This window comes from Podarcis filfolensis, assembly GCF_964270895.1.
Source record: "Podarcis filfolensis genome assembly, chromosome: 5".
In the NCBI taxonomy this organism is placed as follows: Eukaryota; Metazoa; Chordata; class Lepidosauria; order Squamata; family Lacertidae; genus Podarcis; species Podarcis filfolensis.
The window spans coordinates 4,105,505-4,122,873 of NC_139608.1; the positions used below are offsets into that span (position 1 = coordinate 4,105,505).

The window sequence follows — 17,369 nt, forward strand, 5'->3', positions numbered from 1 at the left end:
CGAGAGCCCATATAGAGACCTTACATAGGTTCCCTATTGGTAGGAGAGAATAACAGAGGCCAACCAGAGAATATTGAGAAGCAAAGCAGCTAGTAAGCCTGATCTTTATTGATCTGTTGCAACAGGGTGCTCCCCTCACCCGCAGGAGAGAGGAGGAGGAACCCCGAAAAATGGCGTGCAAGGCCTTATAAAGACTTTTGAAATTGCCACCCTGTAGCTCAAGACCACCCCCAGAAACATCATACATACATCACAGAAGGGGTGTAACCTAAGACCACCCCTCAGATACATCATACCTACATCACAGAAAAGGAGGTCTTAAAACAGAAATTTGAATGTTGTTTTTCTCCTGTCCTTGTTTATCTCCTGTCTGGCAGGTTACTTGATTGGATTTCCTGGGGAGCCTGGCTAGTCTTTTGAAATGATAAATACTTAGTTCCTGGCCAGGTCACAGGCTCACACCCTATTCAAACACAGACATACCCTTAAGTCAGGATTTGTGAAGGAAAAGACAATGGGAGGCTTTTCCATTTTCCTTTGACCTTGCAGAGAAAACATTTGCTCAGTTTGGGACAGTTTGAAAATCAAAATGGTTCCAGGTCGGTCTTCCTGTGCTGATCTATGTATGTGCTTGGTTGGTACACTTATGAACATTTAACCTATATCTAAGAACTCAAAATTCCTATCACAATATCTGCCGAGAAAGCGAGTTCCATCCTTGAGGGGCCACCACTGACAAAGCCCTGCAACACATTGCAGCCCCCCGGGTGCTGCCCCAGGGCGGCTGCCCCACCAGCCATGCTCTAGGTTCCCTCTATGGCAGGGGCAGGCGAGGGGGCACCCAAAGGCCCTGACCGGGTCACGTGGCCACGACCCTCTGACTTTCAGCAGAACAGACAGGTACTGTATAAGGAAGGAGGGGTCCTCGGGGAGGCGCTTGGGTGTCTCTGCCGCTGCCTGACCTGCCACAGAGCCCCGCTTCCCGCGGTCGCCTTTTCCCTCCTTCCCCATTGCCCTCGGGAAGATTCCCCCCCCCCCCGGTTCCACAGGCCTCGAACGCCGCCTTTTCTTTCCGAAGCAGGCATTCCGTGCGGGCAGCCCCGTCCGCGGGTTGCCGAGGAGGGCGTGGCCTTCGAAGCCATGCGGGGCGGGGCAAGAGCCCCGCGGGCTCGCTGTTATCACGTCACTTCCGGGGCGGCTCGAGGACGCGACGGAAGCGGCGAAGGAGCTTGGTCACGGGCTAGCAGCGCCGGTCTCGGAAGGTCTTCCCCCGTCACCCCTTTCGCCCGCCGTTTCCCGGTTCCCTCAGCGGAGACGCCGGCGGGGGACACGCGACGCCATGATCACCTCGGCCGGTGAGGGAGCGCGCATGCGCGGTGCCGGGAGGAGACAAGACCCCCCCCCGCCCCGGCCGCTTCTTTTCAGCTGAGTCAGGCAGGGCCCGAAGCCGCTTCCCGGGAGCCCCGGCCCAGCCTGAGGTTCCACTGCCCGGCTCCTCGTCCCGCTCCTCTTCCTCTTGCCCGCTGCCCTCAGAACCCTCGAACCGCAGGCTCGGGAGGGACCCCCAGAGGTCATCTAGCCCGACCCCCCGCCACGCGGGAGTCCCCCTTGGGAGCGGCCTGTCCCCCTTCTGCCTCGCCCCCTTCCTGTCATGACTTGTCGCTCGCGGGCTTCTCGCGAAGCTGAGCGTCGGGAGCTTCAGGGCGGAGGGAAGTTCCTGCGCGTAGTCGACCGGCGGAACTCACCGCCACAGGAAGGAGGCGGCGGCGGCCAACGATTCACGGGGGAGGAGAGAGAGCTGTCCACGGCTAATGGGTCGGGTGGCTATGCTCTGCCTCCGCAGACAAAAGCAGAAAGGGTGGAAAGCGCAGGAGAGGAGAGTTGCTCTTTCGCTCAGGCCCTGCTTGCGGGTTTCCCACATTGGGCATCTGGTCTGCCGCTGTGAGAGCAGGACTGAATGGGCCATGGGCCTGATCCTGCAGCAGGGCTCTTCCTATGTGGACAACTTATGGTCTGTGTGTGTGGTTTGGGAGCTGCAAGGCCAGGGAGAAAACCATGCTGTCCAGGTTTGTAAAGACTGCAGAGAAAGCTGCAGAGATAGTGCAGGATAGTGCGCACCCCAGAAATGATCTCTTTCAGCTTCTGCCTTCTGGAAGAAGGTACAGGGTTATAAAGACCAGGACTAGCCACCTGAGAAACAGTTTCTATGCAAATGCAATTCTGGCTCTAAATGCAGCATAAGGAGTCTCTATGGTATATTGTATTTTAAAATGGGGTTTCAGAGTTTTTAGGGGTTTTTGAATGTTTTATGTAGATTATCAATTTCATTGGTTTGTATGGGACAGTGACAATAAAGATATCGTATATCATATATCTGTTGTGCCAGAGTCACTGCCCATGTTCTTTTATTGGGGGTGAATGTTGGGTGCCTTACAAAATGTATATTTTTAAGCAACAACAGAAATTGGGCATGTGCATTGGGTGATGCTTGGTTGCTGTCAGTCAGCTCAGCCTACCTCGTAGGGTGGTTGTGAGGATAAAATGGGTGAGGTCAGGACTGTGTGCACAGTTTGAAGTTCGTAAAGGAAAGGTAATGCATATAGTAAATGAGAGGCAATATATGGTGGAGAAGCGAGAGGGGTGAGGGTGCTTAATTTCCACACTGTAAATTTCCAGAGGTGAGTGGGGGTCCACATACAAGAGTTGATATGTGTCCTGTAGTTGTGGGTAGTTGAGTGCAGGACTGTTGTGTCTTGACTGTGCATGTAAACATGCATGTGGACATAAAACAGGTCTTGCAGATGTCAAAATGCCTCTGCTTTCAACTGTGAAAAGTTCTAAGGAATGGTTTTATATGGAGAGGGATGTGGGGAAAGAGACATTTCTGAAAAAGAAGTGTAGAAGGGGACATGAGGTGGCTTTGCTCACACTTGCTAATGCTAGCCATGACTGGAACGTGTCCAGAGGAGGGCAACCAAAATGGTCAAAGGCCTGGAAACGATGCCTTATGAGGAATGGCTAAGGGAGCTGGGCATGTTTAGCCTGGAGAAGAGGAGGTTAAGGGGTGATATGATAGCCATGTTCAAATATATAAAAGGATGTCACATAGAGGAGGGAGAAAGGTTGTTTTCTGCTGCTCCAGAGAAGCGGACACGGAGCAAGGGATCCAAACTACAAGAAAGAAGATTCCACCTAAACATTAGGAAGAACTTCCTGACAGTAAGAGCTGTTCGACAGTGGAATTTGCTGCCAAGGAGTGTGGTGGAGTCTCCTTCTTTGGAGGTCTTTAAGCAGAGGCTTGACAACCATATGTCAGGAGTGCTCTGATGGTGTTTCCTGCTTGGCAGGGGGTTGGACTCGATGGCCCTTGTGGTCTCTTCCAACTCTATGATTCTATGATTCTATGGAGTAGTGTCTGTCTGTAGCCAGGCACTGATTGTGTTCAGAAATAGCCCCTAGAGATGGGTAGTGGAATGTAGAGGCACTGGCCCTCTTGTTTTGAATCTTACTCTTATTTTTTAAATTGTCTCTAAGGATTGGGGGAAAGGGATAATTAATTGCTAAAGGGGATATTTGTTTGTTTTTTAAGAAAATCTCTGTAGATGATGAACCACAGAGGAACAGTGGATGGGGAGAGGTGGCCATCAATTTCTGCTTTTGCCATGCATTTTCATATCCTACTATCCAATTTTTCTCTGTTGCTCTCTGAGGGAACACTTAGAATTCTAAGTGGTCAAAACTCAGCTTATCTGGGACTATATTTTTGATGTGCATTGTGGAATATGCAGTAAGGCTCTGGGGGGGAAAGGAAGAGGGGTTTGCATTTAACCTCATTTGCTTCCCTCTCTTGTTATTGATTTTACGGTATTTATTTGGAGCCATACAGTGAATGACTGCCAAACAGGTTTTCAGACTTCACCCACAGAACTTTCTAGCCCTCCTGTTCATATATCCTGATGCTAGCTGCTTGTGTGAGAAGGAAAACACAAAACATGCAAGTTTTGTACAGCTGTTTTGCTTGGTTGCAATTCTTTCTTGCCACAGGGAGGAGCCATTTACAACACTTTACCAATAGTTGAAATGTCTTTAGTCATTCATGTTGCCCATGAGAAGCAGCACCACATAGCAGCCTCAAGGCTCTTGCTTACTTTCCACATTGGGAAATTATTGTTGCAAGACACGTGGTTAGATGGCAATAAATAGAAGTTGAAATACAGCCCCCCTCACCAGATTGCCTCTTACGCAAGTGCCGTTGAAATGTCCTCTTTGATACCCTAAAACTAGGTTCAGTGTGGCTTACTCTTATTTAAATGTGCATAGGATGGCAGTCTTAAGTCCAGTGTGCTTTAAGCAGGAGTAGTTTTTAAGACACAAATGCCCTTAATTATTACAAGGTGAAGCTAATTGTGTTTACCAAAATGGGTTGTATGATGTAGAATCTGCTGTGACAGTTCTGCGTTGATTTCTGTGATGACTAACATAACCTTTCTTTTGTAGCTGGAATTATTTCACTGCTTGATGAGGAAGAGCCAGAACTTAAGGTAAGTGTGTAAGGTTTTGTTTTTACACAGATACAGATATCTGGGTCAAGGATTATCCTTTTACCCTGTTTTTCAGGAAAAGCAATTGAGAAAGTGTTAGGTAAGAGCCATTTTTGCATCCGTTCCATTCTGGAGATGGTAAAACAGAGAATGGGAGAAGCACATACAGTTATACCTTGGATCCCAAACGTCTTGGTACTCAGACGTTTTGGCTCCTGAACACCGCAAACCCGGAAGTGAGTGTTCACTTTGCAAATGTCCAACAGGGCTTCCGCGGCTTATGATTGGCTGCAGGAGCTTCCTGCAGCCAATCAGAAGCTGCAATTTGGTTTTCGGACGTTTTGGAAGTTGGATGGACTTCCGGAATGGATTCCATTCGACTTCCAAGGTACGACTGTAGTTGAAACTTGGCATATAATGGATGCATAGATTGTCATTAAGGTTGACATAGTTCTTAAAAGTCTGTGTTTTTAAAGTTAATGTCTGAAGCAGCCATTAATATCCTCATTGTCAGGTTCCAAGCAGCACTGTTAATTTAGATTATATACAGTACACTGCCATTCTGTTAAATATTGCAATGATTTAGTTGACAGCGCAGTCAGTCTTACAGCATGCAGCTCATAACATGGTTAGCCAAAACATAATGATGTCAGGAAAGACAGCCCTCAAGAAGAAAGAGATGTTGGTGGATTCCGGTGATGTTTGGCCTGCATTGGGTATTTTTAAGCTTTAAGTAAAACCCTAGTCTGAGAAGAAAGCAGGGCTGACTCCTGTCCATGGTGAGCAAAATGGTCTAAGTAAAAGGAAAGTAGTCATAGCTGCATACTCTCTACTTACTCAGCCACACTGAGTTCACTATTTGGGAGAAGGTAGCTTGGCACTCTGCCTTTTAAGTCAGACGAAGACATGCAAAAGTGGCCTGGAAGTAGTCAAATAATTCTCTGCCATCTGCCTGCATTCTTTTAGTGGGGCCAACTTATCACTGTGCACAGAAGTTAGTTTCTGTGTCCTTCTAGACAGATATTACAGAGTAAGCTGGTAAATGTAAGAGTTATTTTGGGAAACTACATGGTAGAGATGGCTATACTTTTAAGACCTATCTATGTAACACAACTCTGCACTTGTGGGATTCTGGGGGCAGAGCTCTAATAATTTAATTCTCGGTTTTCGCAGGAATTTGCTCTTCAGAAACTGAATGCTGTTGTCAATGACTTCTGGGCAGAGATCTCTGAGTCAGTGGACAAAATGTAAGAAAAAAATTATTTCTGGCATTAGGGTGGTTTTTCTGTTCAGAGCACAAGGATGAAATGCACCTGTCTTATCTCTTGGTTAATAGAAAAAAAAATTAGATTCTACATTCCATAAGCTGAATTTCTTGGTTTAGGAATTGCATATCCATAATCCACAGGACGTTAGTTGATATGTGAAATTTGGTTTTTGTTTAAAGGAGTCAGTCATGACAGCTGATGGTTTCTCCCTTGCTTTTGCTGTAGTGAAATCCTGTATGAAGATGTTGGCTTCCGGAGTCGTGAATTTGCTGCTTTGGTGGCTTCAAAGGTGTTTTATCACCTGGGAGCCTTTGAAGAATCACTGAACTATGCCCTGGGAGCAGGCAACCTCTTCAATGTCAATGACAATTCAGAATATGTGGAGACGATCATTGGTAAGTCTGGGCTCTGAATCGGAAAACATTCTAGCTGACTACCCTGGCTTAGCAAAGTGCTAAATGGAGTATACAGATTTGGCAAAGTTCTGGTTTCCAGGATTTGAAAGAGAAGTGTTTGCTTTATTTAAATGTAAATTTGCTTAATGTGGTGTAACAAACTTGCAGTTTTTACTTGGAATCCAGTTTTAGATGTTATGTCAGTTGGGGCAAGGGGCAGAATATTGTGAGTAACGGACTCTTTGCATGTAGAGTGGAAGGAATTTCTGCATATAGCAGAACATTGTTCTGAAGAGCATGAGATGTTCAAAGGTAGCTATGCTGTGGCACTTTATCCTACAAATAATCTTGCAAGATGAGAAACTTTGTTTTTAATAATGAAAGCTGAGATTGCACAGAATACAACTTTTGGACCCAGTACAAAGAAGCACGTGCAGAATCTTGCATGGGATGAAACCATGAATGCTTAGCACAGGATTTTTGGTTTTTTTCTTCAAATCAGAGGAAAATAAATGTCGTAGTCCTACAGTGCTGTTAAGTTAATAAATGATTTTGTGATGAAAGTTGCTTTGAATTTCAGCTTTAACTTGAGAGGTGTTAGTACTTCATCCTTATTATTATTATTATACTTATTACTGTATTATTATTATTGTTATTATTCATCCTGAGGATATACAGTCATACCTTGGGTTACAACCGCTTCAGGTTGCGTTTTTTCGGGTTGTGGACCGCCGAAACCCGGAAGGACCGGAACGGGTTACTTCCGGGTTTCGGCGGTCACGCATGCGCAGAAGCGCTAAATCGCGCTATGCGCAGAAGCACTGAATCGCAACCTGTGCGTGCGCAGACGCGGGTTGCGAACGCTGCGGATTGCAAATATGCATCCCGCATGGATCACGTTCGCAACCCGAGTGTCCACTGTATTGACATTGTGACACTGGGCCAGTTGGAGAAGCTTAAAACGGAGCATGTGTGTTTCTTTTCCCAGCAAAGTGCATTGACCATTACACCAAACAGTGTGTGGAAAATGCCGACCTGGCCGAGGGAGCAAAGAAGGCAGTGGATCCGCGTCTGGAAGGAATTGTCAACAAGATGTTCCAGCGCTGTTTAGATGATCACAAATACAAGCAAGCCATTGGGATTGCTTTGGAGACGCGCAGGCTGGATGTCTTTGAGAAAACCATTTTGGAATCGGTGGGTGAAAGCACAGAACGTTATGTTTGACACAGGCACACCCTAAAACAGAAGTCCTGTGCATGCTTACCTGAGAATAGCTTTCGGTGAGAATTGCTCCTCAGCAGACATACAGAGGGCTGGGCTGTTCATCCCCTTCCTCATATTGGCCCTGTAGTTCCACACAAGGTTTCTGCACCCCTTGCCTAGCTTCTGCAGTTCCAGGCTTGGTGCTGGATGTCCCAGGATGCTCTTGCACCTGGGACTCAAAAGGCCACCCATTGCTGAGGTGGTCGTCTCCAGCTTTCTCCTTTGACTCCTACAGAACAGACTGAGGCTTGCTTTAGCACTTGATGGTGCAAGAGGTCCTAACCTCAGACTTCATCTCTAGATTGAAGCTGACGAACAAGTCAGAGAGTTTTTCCATAGTTGTGTTGTGTCCTTCAAAGCTCAAAAACAACTGTGCTGCACAATTCTTGTCTCTTCTTCAACTCCAGGCTAGAGCAAAAGGTGGTGCTCTTCTTGTCAGTGTCACCAAAGTTTGGGGAAACACTCGCCATGGCAAAAGTGGCAAATGTATTGTGCCAATTAGAAGTTAGGAGTGGATTATCTAAGGTCACCTAGCAGCCTTTTAGCTGAAATGAGACTTCTTGGCTCATGGTCTTGGGCACTATGCTGCGCCAGTTCTCAAAATGTTGCCTGTCTGTATGTAGGCATTTCAGCAGTGAGATATAGAATGAGGTACACTTTCCAGTAATTTGGATTGTGTTCATGTTTTGCATTCAGTATTACTGAAGCCAGTTTGGTGAGACTTGCTTGGGTTGATTAGCCAGATTAGTTTTTGTCACATTTGCATTATTTGTTGTCTCTCTCCACCTCACAATCCTCCAAGAAGATAAGAGGTAGGCCTGTTAGACATGGGTAAAAAAATATTGATGGTTGGACAGTGTTCTCGAAGCTACCAACATGAGTTTGACCAAACTGCGGGAGGCAGTGGAAGACAGGAGTGCCTGGCGTGCTCTGGTCCAGGGGGTCACGAAGAGGCGGACACCACTAAACAACAACAACAACAAATTACAATTGTGAAAAATAATTTCACAACAATATTTTCTTTCATGGCAGAATGATGTTCCTGGAATGCTGGCGTACAGCTTGAAACTCTGCATGTCTTTGATGCAGAATAAGCAATTCCGCAACCAGGTACTGAGAGTTCTGGTTAAAATCTACATGAACCTAGAAAAACCTGACTTCATCAATGTGTGCCAGGTAATGTGCTATGTGTGTACATATGGCTACAGACCACATGCTAGTTTGCCTTGGGAGCAGGGGGAGAGGAGGGTATCTGAGTAATAGTATCTGCCAGATGGTGGCATGCGTACTTCACCCTTTGAAGGAAGAGGTGGGGGGGAGGTAAAAATGTAAGATGCGCATCATCCAAGAAAATTGTGGTTGCTAACTGAAATTAACTGGGATACATGCTGGGACCTGCTTGCTAAAATTCTTCCATGTGCTTCTGCCCCCTTGGCCTGTGGTTCAAGAGAAACTCAAAACAACTGATGTAGCTTGGCTCAGCTGAAGCACCCACACTGTTGAGTGCTTTAGAAACACATCAGCTGTTTTGATGTGTTTTGACAACTTGCTTTGGTTGTGAAACTTCCCCCCCCCCTTTGGTCGTTAATGCTCTTAACGAATGAGTGCTTGAAAGAAGCCGGAGTGGGATAGTGAAAAGGGTTGGGGTGGAATTAGTGAAGTCACTGCATGAGTGGAATGGCTTCCGCTTCTGCCACGAAACTGGAGGAATGGGGGAACTGTCAGAGCAGATTTGGGAGGGTTCAGGGAAGATGTGGAAGAAGAGAATCTCAGGGGGGGGGGTTCCGTTGCATGATAGGAACATCTTCAACCCTTGGACTCTACATTTTTGCTCAGCCACAAAGCTGAGAGGGTGGAACAAAACTATTATCTCTGTGTAGCCTACCTCAGAGTTATTGTGAAGGTGTACAAAGGGGAAAAGAGGAAGGGAGGAAGATTTATTTCAGGGACTTGTTTGGTATATTATAGTGGTTTCAATGGCATGCAGGAACCACTATAATAATGCCCATAAAAAGCGTAGAAATGGGGAACACCCCCCACCCCAAACATTAACATGAGTTCATTGGGAATGGGGTTCAGATACATGTTTCTAGTAAATTTTACATAATGAATGGGTAATAAATCATTAGGGACACGGGTGGCACTGTGGGTTAAACCACAGAGCCTAGGACTTGCCAATCAGAAGGTCGGCGGTTCGAATCCCCACAATGGGGCGTTTCCGTGCGCTACTTTGGTTCTGCCAGAAGCAGCTTAGTCATGCTGGCCACATGACCCGGAAGCTGTACGCCGGCTCCCTCGGCCAGTAAAGTGAGATGAGTGCCGCAACCCCAGAGTCGGCCACGACTGGACCTAATGGTCAGGGGTCCCTTTACCTTTAAGAAATCGTTGGCCTTATGAAACTCCTACTTCCATGCTGAGACATCCTCTGACTTTTCTTCTGTTCTCTCTCCCGCAGTGCCTCATCTTCTTGGATGACCCGCAGGCCGTGAGCGACATCTTGGAGAAGCTGGTCAAGGAGGACAACCTTCTCATGGCTTACCAGATCTGCTTTGACTTGTATGAAAGTGCCAGCCAGCAGTTCCTCTCTTCCGTTATCCAGAACCTCCGCACTGTTGGCACCCCTATTCATTCTGTGCCTGGGTCAACCAACACAGGGACTGTCCCAGGGTCAGAGAAGGAAGGGTAAGGGAGCTTGTGCAAGAAGCATCCAAATGGATGGCATGTGGCTTGAAGACACAAATACTGTCAGGTGCTGAGCTGCAAGATGAATTGCCCTCCAATGGGGTGTATGGCAGAGCTAGCCTTGGGATCACAGGGTGGGTTTTGGTTAGATGTCAGGGAATCAGCTTCTTGAACTAAAGAGAAGAGGACCAAGCAGTTGTACCTTGTGCACTTTCCTTCTCCCTTGAGTGTATGTAAATACCGTACACACTTCAGTCATTGTATCTACGCACCAAAATTGTGCCGTCTCTCCAGCAATAATCTTGGAACTTGTAGTTTGGTTTAAGATACTGAGTCCCGTCCGTCCCCCGGATAACCATAGATTCCTCCTACAGTTCTATTGAAAAGCAAAGTACTGTAGATCTGACAAGCCCAAAGTCTCCCCACCCCCAGTTATGACTCTGGTTTATGTGTCTCTTAAAAATAAACTTGCAGAGCGCTCGCAGGCCAGTGTTTCCCATTTGTCAGTGTTTATATATACCTCTTTATTTTTAAGGCTCCCTGTAGAAAAAAAGAGCACAGAAGGGAGATGGATTCAGCCTTGCAAAGTTGTACGTAAAGGGAAAGGCATGCTCCTGCTATTGGGGTGGGGATTCAAATAAGTATTCCCACAACTGCAATCTTCAGTGGTCAAGTGCAGAAAAAGCTTCAGCATTTGATTCTGCTGACTGTATTGACTGGCCTCAGTTGTGAACATGAGAAACACAGTTGCCTTTTCTCTCTTGCTTTAAGAGGTGTGGAGACTTGTAGAAGTGTTAGGACTGTGAAATGAAATGTTCATTACCTTATTGATTCCTGTGCCCTTCTCAGTAGTTTTGGCATAGGTTACAATGCAAGTTAGACTGTTTTTCTCTCTCTTTTCTTATAGTGATACCATGGAGACAGAAGAAAAGACAAATAGTCCTGTTGCTGCAGTGAAGGCTGTTCAAACCGTAAGTGTTGCTGTGTATAAAGCATCCTTGATGCATTGTTTATTTCATAAGATTTCTTGACTGCATTTTATCCTGTGGGCTTCAGGGTAATGCACAATATTATTAAAATCACAACATCCTTGCGTATCTTGCTATAAAACAGAGAACCAACTATAAAGCCAGCAGAGGCATTGCACAGTTGTCTCACTGCAGCCTTGAAAGGCTGTGGAGCACGGTGTATATTCTCTTCCCCGAAGCACGCAATCACAGGGTTATAGTCTTAGATCAACTTGACTTTGGCTGCTGTGATTTTACTACTTTCAGAACCTATACAACAGATCACCCTCAGATAACCGTGACTTCTAGGGATGAGAGAGTTACTAATTCCATATCTTTCAGGGATGGAATGCTTGCTTAATGCAGCATGTTTTTCCAACAATAAAAGATCAGAGCTGCCCTGTGAAGCCCACGTAAAGATTTATTGCTGTTTTACTGTTCGGTGCATTAGTGTGTGTTATAAAGGTTTGCCCTTGAAAGTAGGAAACAAAATAATGCCTTATTTGGTCATTGATTGCAGTTGTAAATATTTAAGTTGAAAAAGTCGCACTTTGCTGCTGCTTGTGACGCTTGGAGGAGAAAGCACCAAATACAGTAGGGTAAGAAAGGAAAAGAAATTACCCTAAATGTAGGGCTTTTTATGCCACCTTCCTCTCACAGGAGTCAGTCTTATATGGGGCTCTCCATCAAGTGTGCGCTGACTTGGCTTCAGTAATTCCTACAGCCGTGGTGCTCCCAGGCCATTTTCTGGGCACAGTGCAAATTGCCTCCAAATTGTGGAGGTTTTCTCTGTGTTGCTTGTGTGGACGTTGCAAGAAAATTAAATGACATTCAAGCAGATACAAACGTTTAAAAAGAAAAAAAGGCTAGTCTTGAGTGAAGAAGTAGAGATCCCATGCATTGGTGGAGATTCCATGCTGTTTGAGTGAGCATTTGGAAAGAGGTGTGTCTCGAATCTTTCCTTTGTGAAAAATAAGCGCTGCCAAGGTGCACGCATGCAGAAATTATCCCAGACGTATACCTCAACTTAATGCTGGAATGCAATTTGAAAAGAATTGACAGAATTGAGCGGGATTAGCTTAAGGTAGGTTGGGATCTACTAGTAGACCCCTGCAGGATTTGCAGTAGGTGGTGAAGGTTTTCTTGTTCCTGGTTGTTTAGCAATGGAAACAAAACTACTTTTCCTACCTAAATTTGGCTGGTGAAATGAAAAAAGCTAACAGGAATGGAATTCTGAATGCAAGTACTGTGAGCTTAGTTCAGTCCTGTTAGTGAAAGCAAACTCTTTGCCTGAGAACACACACAAGAGATATCCTATTCTCTTAATTCTACCTGTATCTGTTTTGCACCTAGCTCTGTCTTGGGGTTCTAGTGAAAAACAAAGTACTGTAGATCTGACAAGCCCAAAGTCTTCCCACTCCTAGTTGTGGCTGTAGTTTCTGAGTCTCCTCAGTGGAATGTTTCCTACAGAAATATACAGTCATACCTCTTGTTACATTTGCTTCAGGTTACATTTTTTCAGGTTGTGTCTCGCGGCGACCCGGAAGTACCGGAAAGGGTTACTTCCAGGTTTCGCCGCTCGCGCATGCGCAGACGTGCAAAATGACGTCACGTGCATGCACAGAAGCGGCGAATCGTGCGCGTGCACAGGCACGGGTTGCGTTCCTTTCAGGTTGCGAACGGGGCTCCGGAACAAATCCCGTTTGCAACCAGAGGTACCACTGTACTTAAATATACATTTATTTATTTATTTACTTACTTACTTACTTACTTACTTACAATAAATGAATATAGAGGATGAAACATTGAAGGTACTGAACTGCCTGGCCACACCTGTATCTCATGAATGTTGATGGAGATGGCAAAATAAATCTAGCTGTACTTGGTACATGTAAACTTTAAAAGTGACCGTGGCTGATAAGCTGGTCCTGGTGTTTTGAGATACTTGTTGGGATTTTGAAAAGTAATTTTTTTTGTCTTTTTCTGCATGTGCATATACGAAGAACCCAGAGTCGAAAGATCAGATCCCAAAAATGATTAAAATATTAAGTGGTGAAATGGCCATTGAGTTACATCTGCAGTTCTTAATACGAAACAATAACACAGACCTCATGATTCTAAAAAACACAAAGGTAAGGCCTATATATGATTTGTGTGGGCTTTTTCAAGCACTGGGAGATAATTTTGGATTCGAGGCTGAATAATGCACCTTGACATTTCGATAGCATTACGTTACCAGCTAGCTATTTAATGTGGAATAAGGAGTGGTGTCCAGCTCAGTGTTACTTAGAGTAGACCCAATGAAATTAATGAACATGGCAAAGTTAGGTCTGTTAATTCCAACAGGTGTACTCTGAGTAAAATGTAAAGGAATACAACCCATGAAGGAAGTGTGCCTCTGTGTTCTGCACTGTGGGCTCTGAGCAGAATGATACTGAGAATATTTAAATATTTAAATTAATAAAGACTTGAGCAAAAGGCCTTTTGCCGCCTCTCCTTGTATGTCCCATGGAGGACCTTACAGTCTTCAAATAAAAACATCTTGGAGATCCCGGGCCACAGGTAGGTTAGGCTGGCCTCAACCAGAGCCAGGGCTTTTTCAGCCGTGGCCCCCATCTGGTGGAACGCTTTGTCACAAGAGACTAGGGCCCTGCGGGACTTGACATCTTTCCTCAGGGCCTGCAAGACAGAGCTGTTTCACCAGGCCTTTGGCCAAGGCACAGTCTGACCCCCTCTCTCCTTCTGTAATCCTCATAGAACTGTAGCCCAATGGTTGCCATTAATTTGATTCAGAATTGATTTTTGAATGAACTGATTTTAGAATGTATTTCAATTAATTGATTATGATTTTACGTAAACTGTGTTACTTTTACTGTTGTTAGCCGCTCTGAGCCTGGCTTCGGCTGGGGAGGGCGGGATATAAATAAAATTTTATTATTATTATTATTATTAAAAACTAATTTACTTCAGAATTTCAAAGAATATTTGCATATTAGCAAAATGTGGTATGAGAGCACAGTACATAGAGAAAAACACAAAAGAGGTAATTGTAATATGCAAAAGGAGATTTCTTTAAAAAGTTCTACCCCAAATGAGCTGTCCCAGCAGAGAAGAGAAGAAGCTAAGATGCAAAAGCAGCAAGGAGGGTTCTTGATCCAAGAGCAAAGGGGTTTCTAGTGGGGGAACTGAGGACTGCAGTGAAGTCGTTCCCTTAGTGCAAGGATCTCTGTTTCCTCCCCTGTCCCTACGCACTCCTCTTAGACCCTCCCCAATTCTGCTCTAAAAGGTTGGAGGAAACCCATAACAGATTTTTGTGGGGGGGGGGCACATGCGGCAGAAAGTCTAGTTCCACTGCACAGCCCGAAGTCTTTCTGCAAACGTAAATACAGTACTTTGTTGGATAACATCTTTAAGTTCTTACACAAATTCTCTCCATTTATACTATTCCTGCTGGGCTAGTATGTGACAGTTAACAAAGGAACCAAGTTCAGCATTTTTTAACAGTGGACGTTAGCAGATTATATTCAGTCTTGAATCAACCTCCCTGAAGTTTTAGGTAGTGGCCTATTATCCATCAGTAGAGGAGGGAGGTACTGTTTTATACCCTTCAGACTGCCTTTATTATCCTTTAATCTGTCTCTGCATGTATATCCTTCAGCCTTTCCTCGTGAGATTTGTGTTGTGTTTTTTTCTTTTAAAAAAAGCTTAGTTCAGAAGTTTTCAGACAAGTCAACAAATTTCTGGCAGCATACTGTAAGAAATACAGATCATATTTGCTTTACAACATGGATTTTGTGATCTGAACAGTCAGAAACAGAAAAGGGAAAAGGAAAGTTACCATGTTAGGACCTGAGCACACAGCTACGCATGAGGTTTCTCTATAGCGTATACTCGTGTTCCTCTTTGCTTGGTGGTGACTTTTCTGTTTTGCCTCTCCAGGACGCCGTGCGGAACTCTGTCTGTCATACAGCAACAGTCATAGCAAACTCCTTTATGCATTGTGGAACAACCAGTGACCAGTTCCTTAGGTAAAAGCCTTCAGCGGAGCAGCATGTCAACTCTTGGGGGCATAAATTAATCTGCTATGGTTGCAGGAGAGCAGTCTTTTGCTATCCTTTTCTATAAATGGCATACCATACTGTTGAGAGTGTGCTTTGGCATGTGGATGATCTGGGCTGGAAGGCCTGGGACAAGTCAAGAGTCAATCAGGCTTTTCCAGCAGCTTGGAAGAGTGGTCTGACTTGACCTATTTCTTGGGTTCATATATTGGTGCACTGAGCCCTCAGCAAGAATTTTGTAACTACTTCTACTGTCCCACTATTTAGCTTTTGTTCAGGGACGTTTGTGTGCAGTTTCACAAATGCAAGGTAAGGTGCCATTTCTGAAAGTCTGGGACTTATTTATTTATTAATTCAGATTTTCTAGGTTTGAGAATGTTCAAATAGCGCCATCAAAAGGCCCTAATATTTAGGACTGAGAACTTTCGTATGGTGTTCAGCTTATTGTCATTCCCTCATATAATGATCTCCTCTTCCAGTGTGCGTTGATTTAGCCACTGGAGAGTCAGAGATGGATCCTTGTTGAGCTAGGAAGCACCCTTTGCTGTAGTCAGAGCTCCCTCTTAGAGCTGTGCCAACCTCACGTGTGTTTCTTTTAAAAGCAGTGTAACTCTGACGCTTTGTTTAGGGCAGGAAAACAATAGGAAGAAATACAGTGCTCCTGTCTTGTGCAGATTGACCAAATGGTTGAAAATGAGCACCTTGGAATAATATTCCGAACTGTGCAATTTACTTCGTGTCCAGCAATTTTGTTTCCTTTATGATGAAAGTTTTGGTCTTGGAATACAGTGGTACCTCGGGTTAAGTACTTAATTTGTTCCGGAGGTCCGTTCTTAACCTGAAACTGTTCTTAACCTGAAGCACCACTTTAGCTAATGGGGCCTCCTGCCGCCGCCGCGCCGCCGTAGCACGATTTCTGTTCTCATCCTGAAGCAAAGTTCTTAACCCAAGGTACTATTTTTGGGTGAGCGGAGTCTGTAACGTGAAGCGTATGTAACCCGAGGTACCACTGTACAAAGATTTCTGGCTGCAGATATTGCTAGCTTTGAGTCAAACTAGACCAGAGCAGACAAAGTGAAACAAGCAGCCAACTTCTAAACACTCTATTCCTGTGATGTGAAAGTTTGAACACTTCTGAGACTAAGACCAATTCCCAATATTTCTCTCTGCAGAGATAATTTGGAGTGGCTTGCCAGGGCTACCAACTGGGCAAAGTTCACTGCTACAGCCAGCCTCGGTGTCATACATAAGGTAATACTAAAATGTATCACAGTGTTTTTGATAACATCTGAGGTGTTGGTGGGCTTGTCATCTTCAGGATATATTGAGGCCTTTCTGTTTACATTGCAGGTTCTGACCCAGCTTTTAGACAGAGGTGGCATGTGTCCACCTGTTGCTGGTTTATGTTACACAACTATCAGTGACATTAAACTCTTAGACATAAGAATTTTAAATTTCACTTTCATTGAGCTACTGTATTTACAAGTGCAGTCTTCTCTTACTGGCCTATATTTTATTGTGGACACAAAATAGACTCAGTGCATGTTCCTGTGTGTGTGTGTGTGTGTGTGTGTGTGTGTGTGTGTACTACATGTGCATTCAAAAAGGGATGCAAACTGCTTGTCCATCACAGGGTGCGTTCAAGATGCATGTGCCTGCTAAGTTCATAGTACTGAATCCATACTAAATTAGTTCAGCTTAGTTCCAATTGGGGGAAAATGGCTGCAGAAGATGGACCCCCCTTGGGCTGACGCATCAAAGCTCTTCATAGTTCTCTCTTTTTTCCTTGTGAATTTACAGGGTCATGAGAAGGAAGCTCTTCAGTTAATGGCAACGTATCTGCCGAAAGACACGTCCCCAGGGTCTGCCTATCAGGAAGGTGGTGGGCTTTATGCCCTGGGACTCATCCATGCCAATCATGGTGGTGACATCATAGACTATTTGCTGAACCAGCTGAAGAATGCCAGCAATGATGTAAGTATTGTCTCGTTTGAATCACCTGCATAGGTGATTGAGTGCCTTAGGGATAGCATGTGGGTCGCTGGACTTCTCAACACTTAGCCCATGATTGCGTTAGCTGCCCCAGAAGTTTTATTGAAGTCTAGGATATAAAGGCCATAAATAAAAAAATATGCAAGGTAAAATGTGGTTGGCT

General features: G+C 44.9%; 2 protein-coding genes across 2 annotated transcripts in view; one reads left to right on the top strand and one right to left on the bottom strand.

The window, feature by feature from the left end:
* The window catches only part of HTR2B (5-hydroxytryptamine receptor 2B), a 176,970-nt gene that overhangs the window by 122,148 nt on the left and 37,453 nt on the right, over window positions 1-17,369 (bottom strand). The window lies entirely within an intron of this gene.
* The window catches only part of PSMD1 (proteasome 26S subunit, non-ATPase 1), a 92,025-nt gene continuing 75,546 nt past the window's right edge, over window positions 891-17,369 (top strand). The window contains exons 1-12 of the mRNA XM_083612767.1: window positions 891-1,355; window positions 4,498-4,541; window positions 5,715-5,788; window positions 6,035-6,204; window positions 7,193-7,398; window positions 8,500-8,643; window positions 9,923-10,149; window positions 11,057-11,120; window positions 13,160-13,288; window positions 15,096-15,184; window positions 16,387-16,465; window positions 17,015-17,188. Of these exons, the coding sequence (XP_083468893.1) occupies window positions 1,340-1,355; window positions 4,498-4,541; window positions 5,715-5,788; window positions 6,035-6,204; window positions 7,193-7,398; window positions 8,500-8,643; window positions 9,923-10,149; window positions 11,057-11,120; window positions 13,160-13,288; window positions 15,096-15,184; window positions 16,387-16,465; window positions 17,015-17,188 (1,416 nt within the window). The 5' untranslated portion in view covers window positions 891-1,339. The remainder of the gene's footprint in view (window positions 1,356-4,497; window positions 4,542-5,714; window positions 5,789-6,034; window positions 6,205-7,192; window positions 7,399-8,499; window positions 8,644-9,922; window positions 10,150-11,056; window positions 11,121-13,159; window positions 13,289-15,095; window positions 15,185-16,386; window positions 16,466-17,014; window positions 17,189-17,369) is intronic.